This window comes from Carya illinoinensis, chromosome 1 (assembly GCF_018687715.1).
Source record: "Carya illinoinensis cultivar Pawnee chromosome 1, C.illinoinensisPawnee_v1, whole genome shotgun sequence".
In the NCBI taxonomy this organism is placed as follows: domain Eukaryota; kingdom Viridiplantae; phylum Streptophyta; class Magnoliopsida; order Fagales; family Juglandaceae; genus Carya; species Carya illinoinensis.
Window position 1 is genome coordinate 54,081,818 of NC_056752.1, and position 13,160 is coordinate 54,094,977.

At 34.3% G+C, this 13,160-nt stretch overlaps 1 protein-coding gene across 4 annotated transcripts; it reads right to left on the bottom strand.

The window, feature by feature from the left end:
* Window positions 1-3,771: 3,771 nt before the first annotated feature.
* Window positions 3,772-7,252, bottom strand: LOC122288239 (SHUGOSHIN 2-like). Of its 4 annotated transcripts, none has more exons than XM_043095551.1 (11): window positions 7,058-7,252; window positions 6,254-6,426; window positions 6,103-6,140; window positions 5,891-5,981; window positions 5,743-5,766; window positions 5,498-5,566; window positions 5,033-5,135; window positions 4,893-4,950; window positions 4,646-4,783; window positions 4,232-4,531; window positions 3,772-4,052 (listed from the first exon to the last, which is right to left on the bottom strand). In XM_043095551.1, exons 1-11 carry the CDS (start codon window positions 7,101-7,103, stop codon window positions 4,049-4,051), a joined length of 1,044 nt encoding a protein of 347 aa, XP_042951485.1. In that variant the 5' UTR covers window positions 7,104-7,252; the 3' UTR covers window positions 3,772-4,048. The 4 variants fall into 4 exon arrangements, with proteins under 4 accessions (XP_042951485.1, XP_042951484.1, XP_042951487.1 ...); XM_043095550.1 differs by having other exon boundaries at window positions 5,891-5,999; window positions 7,058-7,247; XM_043095553.1 differs by having other exon boundaries at window positions 5,891-5,999; window positions 6,254-6,436; window positions 7,058-7,200.
* Window positions 7,253-13,160: the final 5,908 nt, after the last annotated feature.

Below are 13,160 nucleotides of genomic sequence, written 5' to 3' on the forward strand. Positions count from 1 at the left end.
ATGTGGAAATCTGCAGTAAAAAGTGAGAGCCACTTCCTTTTCATATTACAACTTTTTGTGTGACAACCTGCGGCGGGCACGTGCTAAAAAGTAAATTAGAAAACGTTAATGCTTGACGTGTGTCCCCTTAATTAGCATATCAAAAACTGACGGAAATCATTAAGTTTACAATATACGTTGCTTGTTTTCACACACATCAATACTATTTCAAGCCATATATGTTTACCAGCATATGACTCCATGTAATTTTATAAATTGACATAATTTTATATAACTTTTTGAGTTTCTTTCTTAAAGAAAAAAAGAAAAGAACACAGCCAATTAAACCAATCCTAGTATTAGTAAAGTGTTGGGAATATCTCTCCACTATCAGACTAAAAGAGAGTGCAATTTGATGAATGATTAAAGCTAGCAATCTATCATGATCCAAGATTCCAAACACCCTTTTTTCCTTTGAGCTTGTATGGAGAGGTTCTTCTTTTGACTCTAAAAGAGGTATATACAATGGACAAGATCGCTGTACTACAGCATGCAACATTCTCTCTGATCTTCATTTCTCTGTAATAAAGAGGTAAAGAAGATGATGAATGGATGTAACCCTCGAGCGTAACTCCTTAGTGCATCTCAAAATTAGTATTTTTTCTTCGATTATGCTATTTATAAATCGGGTGTTTATTATCGGACTCATTATTTTCATAAAAAAATAAAAGTACCAATACTCTTTCATATGGTTAAGTTGATGGGACAAATTTTCACACGCTAAACACATTGCTGATGTTGAAGTGAAAGGAAATCAATGAAACTAGAATCTTAGCATCGATTCATCTCTTATGTCTATGTAAGCAAAAATTAAGAATTGACTGCTGTTTTGCATTATTTAAGAAGAGAACCCGGGTAGCAAGGGAAACGACCTGGAGTTTACTGTCTACAGATATCAAGTATCGGGACAAATTTTGAAAAACATGGTACAATCGAAAACATCCCTGCTCACAACTGTCGTTTGGCATATATTTAAGAACTGAAACCGGATAGCAAGCTGGGAAATGACCAGGAGTCTACTGTCTACAGATATCAATATTGTATCGAGACAAACTGTGAAAAACATGGTACAATCGAAATTTGTTTCATATCTATTTACTACTAAACACAAAGTGAGCCACCAACATTGATCATTATACAGACTCTAAATAAAACATCACTGCCCCCGATCCTTCGAGACTGCTGCATGCACCTTTGTCTCTTCCTCTTTCACATATATTCAGTCAGAAAAGGGAGCGGAACCGAAAATCATAAAAAAATATGGCAAAGCAGATGCTGGGTAGGGTCCTTATGGAGCGGTTTTGGACAACAGGTGTTATCTTTACGTGGGGGGAAAAAAAGAAAAAGAATAACGGCTGTCCAATTTGACCCGTTCAAAACTCACTGTTTTCGGAAACTCGGACAAGCCATGCCTTGCGTGTGGGTCTGCCATTAATTTCCTCTCTTTCCAACGTCCAAGATCAACATGCGTTATTGTGCAATATGCCACACCAACATGTTTATTAGGCTTGGAGTTTCGGTTGAAAAAAACCTCGACGGCCTCCTCCTGGATCTTTGTGTGGCCAAAGCAGCTTGTGCGATGCAATCACCATGTTATTGTCCAAATAATAATCACTGCATGCAGACCCACATGCATATATAGCCATCACGATTCATGCATGCCATCATTAATTCGATACTTCGAATCAAATCATTGTATAAATTTTAGTATTTCTTACGAATTAGAAACATAAATCTATATACCATCAAGATTCAACAATTAACAACTTTACTAGCGCATCAGTTTCAACTTTTACTGTAACAAATTGCTTTGCTCGTGCGCTAACGCGGTTTGGAGTTGTAGGAGTGACATACGATATTGGATTCAATCTTTTCAGCTAGCGCTTTATTTGCCTTTACATGTGCGAGGGGTGAAAGATGCCGGACCCACACGTCAAAGAGCTAGGAGGGAAGAATGTTGATTGGATAGCAACCAAGAAAAACGAACAAGATTACTGTGAAGGGACAAAGGCGTTATTGACTTTAGTAGTACTGGATTGTCATACATAGTCAATGATTAGAACGAGCCAGTTTGAAAATGGAATGCAACTACCATACCTATAGTTGTACCTATTTGGTTTCGATGGATTGGGGGTAATGAATTCCAGTCCTTATAACCATTAATTATCTGTGTCTTTTGTGGGGTTGGAGTCGAATTACGATTGAAGTCCATATTCAGCTATTCCTGGGATGCGTTTGGATGTTTAATTGAATTTTTTATAAATAGTAGTGAGTTGAATTGGTGGAATAAGTTATGTGAAATCTATCTAAAATAAGTTTAAATGTGTTTAGATGTTAAGATAAATTTATTTATGAAAAATTGAAAAAGATTATGACCCCACCTATAAAGATGTGTTGAGGTAAAAAATGTTGTGGATCCCACGTATAGAAAGTTTTGAGCTGAAATAAATTTAAGAATTTAAGAATTAGGTATTTGAATATTAGATTCAGTTTAAAATAAAACTAAACTGAATTAAACAAAGTTGAGTTCAACAACCAAACAAAACTTTATCCCTATTGCGACAGATGTGAAATGCTATATATATGATCACATCTCTTTGATCTCTCCAACATTTTGTCGTAGACAGATAGATAGAAGATATCAGTATTTGATCTCCTCTTTGTCATTTTTGTTAAATATTTTTTTTACTGTTCAATATGTCAAAAGTATAACATGATTTTGTAGAATTTGTATATAATTCTCGATTAAGTGATGAGTAATCCACGTGAAATTGAAACTCTTGGGAGAGACCCCCGATGAAAAAAATCAACGGTGAGTGAACCCCAACAGATATAGTCACAATGACCAGGAAGTAGGTTCATAGGTGGTAGATATGAACCTATTGCCCTCTCCTCACACTTTTTACTGGAAAACAAAAAAAACACAAAAAGGAAAAGGAATGCAACTGTGAGAAAATCTTATATTTTTTAAAAATTTTGCTATATATAAATACAATTACGCACTAATCTGTATACCAATATTGATTTATTCATATTTAAAATTTAAATTAACATTATTTTTAATAAAATCTACTTTTTAACCAATCACATCATATTGATACACAGATTAGTGCATAATTATACTTGTAACTATATTTTTCCATTTTTCAATACCCAAAATATGATTTCGCAACCAGCTTGTACTTAATTGTCAACTCGACAGTGAGAAAACCTTTGAAATTGAAAGACTTTAGGGGAATTATCCGACAAAAATTAATTCTGATAAAAGTCTTATGTAATGCAGAAAATACACCGAATTTTCCGACAAGCGAACCCCACAATATATGTCTTTATCCTATACATATACCATGCGTGTCATGTAAAGGCCACCCCATGCATGTCATGCATCCAATGTGAACAAACATTTTTATAATCGTCTGATATTATTTCCTTGGGTTTTTTCTCATCTTTATTTTATTTTAAATATTTTTTTTGTAAGAAATTCGATTACCTATCCAAAAAATATTATTTTTAAATCTTTTAATTTATTTATTTTTCCTGTCAATCATGCTCATGCGATAATAATGTCTCTTTAGTGTATATATCTTATAAATTAAAGAAGCGACATACCGTAGATTTGGAACAAATCCACCTTTAATATATATACTACTTGTATTTCTTTTACTTCTCTCTCAGTTTTCTTAGAATCCACTGAAATACGGTGAAATTTCTTTTGGAATTAATAGACAAAAATTACTCTAATGAAAGTCTACCCAATGAAATTAAACTGTCTCCCCGTAAGACCGAAATTACACCTCTTCCGTAAATCAACACCACCATAGTAACGGTAATCAACCATCTCAATAAGTTAATAGTTCTACTCTAACAACTTATCACCTGGGTTCAAAGAGAAACCCCTAACACATACAGATTAGAGAGAGAGAGAGAGAGAGAGAGAGAGAGAGTTTAGTCTATTCAAGTGCAACTCAATGAGCTAAATTGAGTTAATTTTTTTGTTGCATCCTTAGGATCATCTGCAAACGATAATAAAAGGAAAAAAATATAGCGGAGTTAGGAGCATGTATCCAGAAAGATATAAGTTGTTTAAACAGAAGGTGCAAAACGTGCAAGAACCAAGAAAAACAGAGTGCAAAAAAAAAAAAAAGGCACCAGGCATACAACCAAAATAGGAGTTTGGACAGAATGGACTCACTCCTGCCGTCGCATCTTCACATTGATAGGAGTTTCCTTGTAGGACTGAACCTTCTCAGCTGCTCGGCGCAATGGCCTTCCAACAGAGGATCTTCGCATTTGTTGTGCTTCAAATCTATGGGAGGTATTTCCTTCATCTTCTTTTTTGGCTGACAATCCAGACCGCGTTCGACCAATGTCATGCACCAGATCATCAACTACAGGAGAGACAGGAAATTTAGCATCCTCTATCTCAAACAAGTCTTCAGCTTGTTCTGGCTCTTCAGATTTAAACCTTGCAGACTGCCTTCTCAGACAATGCCTGATAGAAAAATGATTTGAGTATATCTAAGGATCCTTTAATTCTCTGGATAATTTGTAAAAATCCATTGGAAACATTAACCTACAGAGAGCTATGAAACATGCACGGACAAACCTCTTATTTCCAATATTCTCTTTAGGATGGACTGGTCTAAGAGAGGTAGGACCAGAAGCGTCATCTATCTCAAACATGTCTTCCGTTGGCTCTGGCTCTTCAGTTTTAAGCCTTGTAGATCGCCTTCTCAAATTACGGCTGATGGAACATCAATGCACGTGTGAGGAGCCTTTCATATTCTGGATCATTGTCAACAGGAACACTGACTACAATTTAACACAAAACAATTAAACAGGCATAGACAAACCTCTTAATTTCAACCGTCTCTTTGGCATGGACTTGGTTAACAGTGGTAGGAGCCAAAGCTGCATCCAAAACATAAAAAGAAAAAAGTTGGTACCATAAACAGATTCAAATTCTCAAATAAATGTCTAGTATGACGATTACATTGACGTTTGGATTGCCGTCTCCTGTTGGTGTGGCATGGTTTAGTGTCCCTCCTATCAGCTTGAGACAATTCCCCTGCTTCATCACGCTTAGTTGTTCCTACCTTAAAGCAGTGAATGAAAAAAGTAATTCAGTATACAGCAAAAGATCGAAGAACCACATACCTCGTTTTCTGTATTTTGATGTGTTAGTCTTTTCACTTTGACATTGAGAGGGAAAAAAAAACCTAGGTTCTTTATAATATGAGTAAAAAATTCTAACTCAACAACATTCTATTCTAATAACCTCACATGAAGTATCAGTGATAGTAATAGAAATTGAGTAATTTATTCCAAAGGAAATTTAACCATAATATAATGAGAATCCTAATTGGCACTTTAAGTTAGTAGAAATGATTAAGCAGTACATCTCACGATTCCAATCCAGAATATGGAATTGATTAAATGAGATACCATTTAAACTAACCTCTAAGTCTAGTTTTCTTGCTTTGAGCAAGCCATTTTTGCATCCAAGCTCATGCTGAAGTGCTTTTAGCTGAAAAAGGAATGAACACAGTTATTATGGATAACAAAATAAGGGATCAACGCATCGAGCAGTAACACTCGTTCACTGATGAAAAGATAGGTATTGCCCGAGTACCTACATGAAAAACACCTACTAAGAGAATGAAATCAAGTTTTACCACTTTCTTGCAACAGAATTTAACTTACCCTGTCTTTACCTGAATTAAGCTCCTGCAGGATGAAAATGATATGTCAGTTTCATCAAGGCATCAACACTCTGATTCAGAAGTCCCAGAAAATAGTTAACTGAAAGTTTTAAGAAAATTGAACTGAGAATTAATATATGTGAAGGTACCGCCAACATCTGGCTGTTTGCTTGGGCAAGTTGCAAATTCTGTTGCTGCACTTTCAGCAAATTGATTCTCAGTTTCTGTAGCTCAATTACGCTCAGTTCAATAATTTTACTGCCGACCAAAGTCAAGGAAAGGAGAAAGGCCAGAACCATATTGCAAAAACTAATGTGAGAAAATGAATAAATCAGTAAGCCAGATTGTTCATGAAGGATACTTTCTTTCTACAAGAAGCTTCATAAGTGTCATGTTTTCCTGAAAATCATATTCAGGATTACCTCATTAAATTAAACTGAGATCACACATTTGAAGATCATGAATATCCAGTGACATATAGTAGACAAAATACGGAAACAATATAAACATACCTTCCGTAGCTTTTCGATATACTCTTTAGTTGTAAGCGAAATGGTCAGCTGCTTCACATCTTGGTTTACTGCTTTTAGCTGCTGCTGCTGCTGCAAGTTGGTTATGTCAGCAAGCCTTTTCCTTGGAGCACTTCCAATTTTGGGTCCCTTCACCATTCCTTTTGCGTTACCATCTGCCACTCACTTTTTATCACTAATTGAACAATCTAATCACAACTAAAGAACATGAACGCCTAATTGGGTGCCAAGAAAACTAGAAAACTGAAGAAAAAGAACCCTAAAACAATATATTGAATCTCGTGAATGGTAAATACGTCGCCCAAATTGAACCAGATAGCTGTACTAGTTGGAAATAAGAGGAAATCCATTTTAATTTACGTCTCTTCTGGCATTTTCTCAGCAACAAGACAGACCATATGATGAGATCCCACCCTTCCTGTGTACTGAGGTAACATCCTCTTTCATAATTAATAAAATCTTCATCTTGCTCATAAAAAAAGGTTTCTCAACTCAATTCCCAGCCAAACTGTAATTCTACCGAAACCTATCCGTAACAACATCATGCGCATGCAAAGCCCTTCATAAGATCAAGCAAACCCTAATCCCCAAAACCCACCCGGAACCACATTTCGCAGTCATGATATAATAGACTCTAACCCTAGAGACCTAATAGGTAAACAAGAAATGAACATCAAACACAAAAATAAAATTCAAATCATGAAGTTCAACTAATAGTACGGCCATTATAGTGTTTATAAAGATCAAGAAGTAAAGGAAAAATTAGGTCAAGAGCGTTTTGCTTACCACCGGCAACACAATTTTCTAAATCAAGTATGATGTCACCGTCCATAGTGGAGTGCAAGCTTAAAACCCTAATTCTCTCTCTCTGTTTCTGTGTCTCTCTCCCGAAACTAGCAGTCTGTTCGCCTATGAAATAGGAATTGAATCTGAGAACTGAGGAGGGAAAGAGAAGATTGAAAAAAGAAGGGTAAAACCGTCAATGAGATGGATGCTTTGGAGACCCCAACGGCTTCCCGAAGCACATACCGAACCTGTTTTCAAAGTTCAAACTAACGTCAGCACGGACCGGACTGGACAACCGTGATAGAATAACAGCCTGTCACATAAATTCGTGAAAGGGCAAATCAGAATATGATGTCTGAAGCAGGAAAACCCGAAGACGTACATAGATTATAGAGGCCCCCGAACATGGATTAGCTGCCCATTAGGAGAAGTTGTTGCGCTGACTGGCCCATGAATACGAAGAGATAAATCATCACTCTCTCCGACTGTCTTTGGTCATCTTCGTAAGGTATATAGGTCATATTTAATCCTTTGATTAATACTATACTCCATATTTTCATTTTATTCACATTTTATTATATAAGAGCATATTTATCATTATTAGATGATAAATAATCATTCAATAAAAGATTATCTAATGGTGATAAATGTGTCACATCTTATATAATAAAATGAGAGTGAGATGACAGTGTAGTATATAGAATTTTTCTTTATCTTTGGACAGTGCTAACCTACTAGGGGCCGTGTCTATAGTGCATTTCTAATTCTTTTCAAAAAAAATTTAATATATTTAAATATTTTTTTAAAATACATACATTCACTAGTAATTACTTTATTAACCATTAAAAGAAAATTAAAACATACAAGCAATCAAACTAAGGGGGACAAAATCAAGATGCTGCTTAGCATTTTCCTTTATCTTTATCATGAATTTTATAGGTGGAATTTTTACTTTTTATTTAAGTATTTAACTTACAAAACTAATTAAAATGTAATAAATCAATCGATGTGATTGAAAATTATAAAATTAAGAAGGAAAATTAATTACAATATAATAAATTATTTGTGTATAGAAATGCGGTGAATGGAATCCGACCTTACTTAGAAGTAAGAAACTCAAACCCTTCTATAACGACTACAAGGGCCTCCAATTGGGAAGGAGAAGTTTATGTTTGACACCAAATTAAGATGATGTCTTTGCTTTATGATATCTTTGTAGTATATTGATGCCTTTTGTGACATAATTTATTTGTGGCATATTGATAATTTCTTATGATCTTGTGGTCATGGATAATGTGTTTGATTAAAACATATTGTTTGAGAAATTTATTTATGATTAAAATAATACAATTTTTAACAACCTAAACAAAGTTCAAAGTACATATGGGCCTATAATCTTAAGGGACTAGCCATTATTGCAATTGGAGCACTTTGAACTCATTATAAAAGGCTTGAACTTTTCTCTCCTTTGAACTCATTATAAAAGGCTTTAGGGATATAACAATATGTAGCTCTTTTGAAATCTCCAACATCCTCTTTAGGTCAAGTTTATTATAGGTGCTATGACTCGAATCTTATACTTTTAGTCAGGTGTAACTCTGATACCATTTCACTACAACAAAAAATTGATTTTGGGACGATTTTGGTTGGAACGAAATGAAAATCATCCCAAAAAGTTAGCATATTTTGTTTCTAAAAAATGATGGATTGTCCAGACCGTTCGAACGGTCTAGTTAGAGACGAAATATTTTGTCCTAAATTAGTTAAACGTTCAAACACTAAATATATACCATTCGAACGTATAAATTTTACCGTTCGAACATAATTTTGGCTCGTTAAGTAAAATTTTTTTAGAGGGAAACTGATTTTATCGTTTGAACGTTAATTTTTTATTTTTTATCGTTCGAACGGTGACCAAGGGTAACCAATTTTTTATTTTTTATTTTTTTGCAGAATTATATTTATATTAACTAGTAAATATAAGAAATAGGTTAATTAAATAATATGAATAATATAAATTAATAATTAGTTTAGAAAATATAAAATAATACTATTTCATAGTTAAATACTGAATTTAAAATACAAAATATTGTCCATACTTAAAACAAAAATTTTTTTAAAAAAAAATAGAAGGTACTAATTAAAACCCAAGTCTTTGCAATCTTCCTCGACTGCAGCTATACGTTTCTCTATTTGTGTCAGTCGAGTACAGATGGTGACCTGAGTCGCAGGCATGGCATCAATCTGTGTACGAAGCACAGACACAACAGAATGGATCTCCGTACGCACTGCATCAATCACCGCTGATATCTGTTCGTTGATTGCTGCACGCACAATCTCGTCCATCTCCTCACGAGTAACATTGTTTATTGATGCCTCGGCCTGTGTGGATGTCCCAGTAGCTAATACTCCATGATCTCTCGGCTCTGCATCTCTTTGAGGATCAACCTGATCTGGAACATCTCCACGAAGACGCAGTCTTGAGTGTCCCGTGATGCATGAGAGGGTGGTGCTGTTTATCAATCTCATCGGCTCCCGTTTACGCTCGACAACATCAGGCACAACACCAGCATATAGTAGAAATCAGGTGATTAGGATCCTAAATGGCAGTATATTCATCGAAATGTACCGAGACTCTGATCGAATCCTATCGAATATATACCCCACCAAGTCGATAGGAATGCCACGAGCGACCCCTATCATAAATTTCGTTCGATCAATGCCAACCTCTGTCTTGTGCGGCCGATGGTCAATGTTGTTGGTAATTATCAAATTCAAAATCTTGAAGAAAGAGGATAAATCTGCCTGTTTGATACTCTTCATCCCGTCATACAGTGGAACATCTGGACCAACAACCAAATCCTTCACCTCATGATCAGCAAGGGTATCGACCTCATCAGTATAAACTGATGTTTCCTCCTCAGTTGTCTCCGCCTCAGTTGAAGGATCAGACTCTCTAGGCACCACATTTGAAAATGCATCTGGCAACATAGGAATACCGAGATACTCAGCAAGTAGTACCCGTGAAAATACAATAGGTACTCCTCGGACGGAGATCCTGTAGGCCCCTCCGTCATCGGGGCTGGCACTACCGAGCTCTCTATAAAACTCAGCAACAATATCAATATAGGAGACTGGCTCCCATGCTTCCTCTCGTGCGTCTAGAACAGGTCCCCAACCACGATCGCTGAAAACTGCTGGTAGTGAATGACTCTCCCAGACAAGACTCTGGAAATCAGAAATCTTCATTGGTCTCTCCAGTGAAACAGTCCTCTCCTTGACCGAACCACTACTAGTCTCACCAAGATTGCGTCGCTTACGTCCTACCCTAGAAGAAGACATTATAATCAACATGAAATTTACAATTAAAAATTAGATACACAATATTAATAATAAAAATACATTAAATAACTATTCACAGTATATATCAAGGAATAGCAATTTAATAAAGTGAGGCATTGTGAACAAAATAACTTTTAATACATAATATCACTTTATTTAATATTAATGTGATTAATATTAATAGAAACATTAATATTAAATTTTATATTTTTAAATTATGACATTAATTGTATTATAATATAGAAATTATTTTTAATTAAAATTGATTGGAACTATAATATGGAAAAAATAATAATTAACAAATATTACTAAAATAGTTTATACCGTTCGAACTTCTGGAATAGTGATCGAACGGTAAAACTGTACCTTTGAACGTGTAAAACAACGTTCGAATGTTTAACATTTACCATTCGAACACTCAACGTAGAGGTTGAACGGTCCATCTAATGTTCGAACGTATAAATGAACGGTCGAATGGGTTATTACTTGGCCCAAACATTTGAACGTCTCAAACAACGTTCAAACATTCAAATATTGTTTGAACGGTTTGGATTAACGGTCGAACGGTTGGGATGAACGTTTGAACGCCCAACCAAACGTTCAACCGGTTAGTGAATATCATTCGAACGTTTTCTGTAGCATTCGAACGATATTCGAGTCGATTTGGATTCCAGGTCAAGTTGACTCATCCATTGAAATCCATGGAATCCTTCAATTCCATGGATTTTTCACCCAAATAAATCAAATGCAAAGCTAAATAAACATTCATACAAAAGATTAAAGCAAATCTATGATGAGTATTGATGGAAAAATGAGTTTATCATAATTCAAACAAATAATCCATCAAAACCTAAATCTAAATGGTAAAATGCTTTGAAAATGAAGAATACCGGTGCCTAGATCGATTGGCTTCGAGTGGATACTGTTTACGTCGGAGAAGACGGCGTTGAACGGAGGAGAACCACGTAATGCACACGTTTGGCTTCCGTGAAAATTACTTCCGCAACAATTTATATATGCAATACTGTTCAAATGGTAAGTTAATACCGTTCGAAAGTATTAACTGTAATTTATTGCCAAGTACGGTTATTATTAAAAGATTTGTTTATTATAGTAATAATTTTTCATTATTGCTATATTTATTATTTATAATATAGTATATAGTATATTTTCATTTAGGTAATAATATTATATTATATTATATTAACTTATATATAGTATTGAGAATATGATGTAGTATAATATAGTATACTATATAGAGTTCTCTATATAATAATATTAGGTAACATATAATAGTGTTATGATAAATGCATGTTATGAGTTGTTTAGTATATTAAGCTAATTATATTTTAGTTATAAGCTAATTAACTAACACTCTCTATTCTAACACTATAGATGACATTATATTATATGATAGTATATATGTTATATATATTAGGATATACTAACATATTAACATATATAGTAATATTTGATTATAATATATAATCAAGCATATATATTATAGTTATTGATGTCAAATTGTTCATTAAATTAAACTAAACAATCGTATGTCAATTGTTCTTTAAATCAAACTAAACAATCACATGGCAAAGAGACTCTGCAGTGAATAAGATATGCATTTTTTAAAAATAATTCTTAATCATTGTCTCCAAGATCAGAAGCTTGTAAGCAGTTTCTCCGTCTTATTTAGCAATTTAACATTATTATTTTACTTGACATATCAAATTTGTAAACCTAATCAGATAAAAAATAGTTCATTTCGATTACATAGAATGTCTTAAGTTTTGTACTCTCGGAAAGAAATACACTTTAATTTGATTCAGTTTGGCTTGGAACTTTTATAGGACATCAGTAACTATAATCTAGTGCAAATCTAATTTTTAATCGAATAAAAATTTACACTGAATCTGAATTTGAATATCGTTCGAACGCGTACTATTATGCGTTCAAACGTTTTTGTACCCGGGATATTAACATTCGAACGAAATATTTCACGTTCGAACGTTAAAATCACGGGGGAAAACTTTCCCGCAAAATAATTTCATGTTCGAACGGTTAGTAAGTTACCGTTCGAACGTAAATGTTCTACATTTAGACCACAAAACCTCACAATCTCGCACTCATCTCACCGCTCCCAAAATAGCTCCCAGTTCATTTCCCATATAACCAGCGCCATTCTCTCTCAATCCAGCCCCCAAATATTTTTTGCATTCATCCATCTCATATATTTTCGGATTAAGGGGTTATTTTTACTTTTTTTGAAGAGCTTTTTCAAGGTTTTGGGCATTACGTATACTCTTGCAATTTCATCTATCAAAACCAAGTATTTATGCTATCTTTGACTCATTTTGGTTTGAATATAACTGTTTTCGTTTGCTGCACTGAGTTTGTGATATTGTGTGCTGTCGTTTGATGTAATGAGTTTAATATATGTTGGAGTTTTCGGAGGTTGAAGACGACTGGAATCTGTTCCAGACCCGTTCGAATGGTACACGTTTACCGTTTGAACGTTTGTCATAAGTTCGAACGATCAAGTTAACTGTTTGAACGTTATGCTGGTCAGTGTTAAAATGTTAATTACAAATTAGAATATTCAAGTTAATCTTGAAATCTATCAATTTCAATATTAATTAAACTACAAATAATTAAAATTCAATAATACTTAAATACTTAATCTTTAAATTATGATCTGACAAAATTATATGCTGCATCACATACTAATCGTAATGGAGAGTGGAGTCATCCTGATGCCCATGAG

Coding starts and splice junctions, on each gene's coding strand:
- LOC122288239 (XM_043095550.1), bottom strand. CDS start 7,103: ATGGACGGTGACATCATACTTGATTTAGAAAATTGTGTTGCCGGTG. Junction 5,767..5,890: donor CAAACAGCCAGATGTTGGCG/GTACCTTCACAT, acceptor TTCATCCTGCAG/GAGCTTAATTCAGGTAAAGA. Junction 5,136..5,497: donor CAAGAAAACTAGACTTAGAG/GTTAGTTTAAAT, acceptor CACTGCTTTAAG/GTAGGAACAACTAAGCGTGA.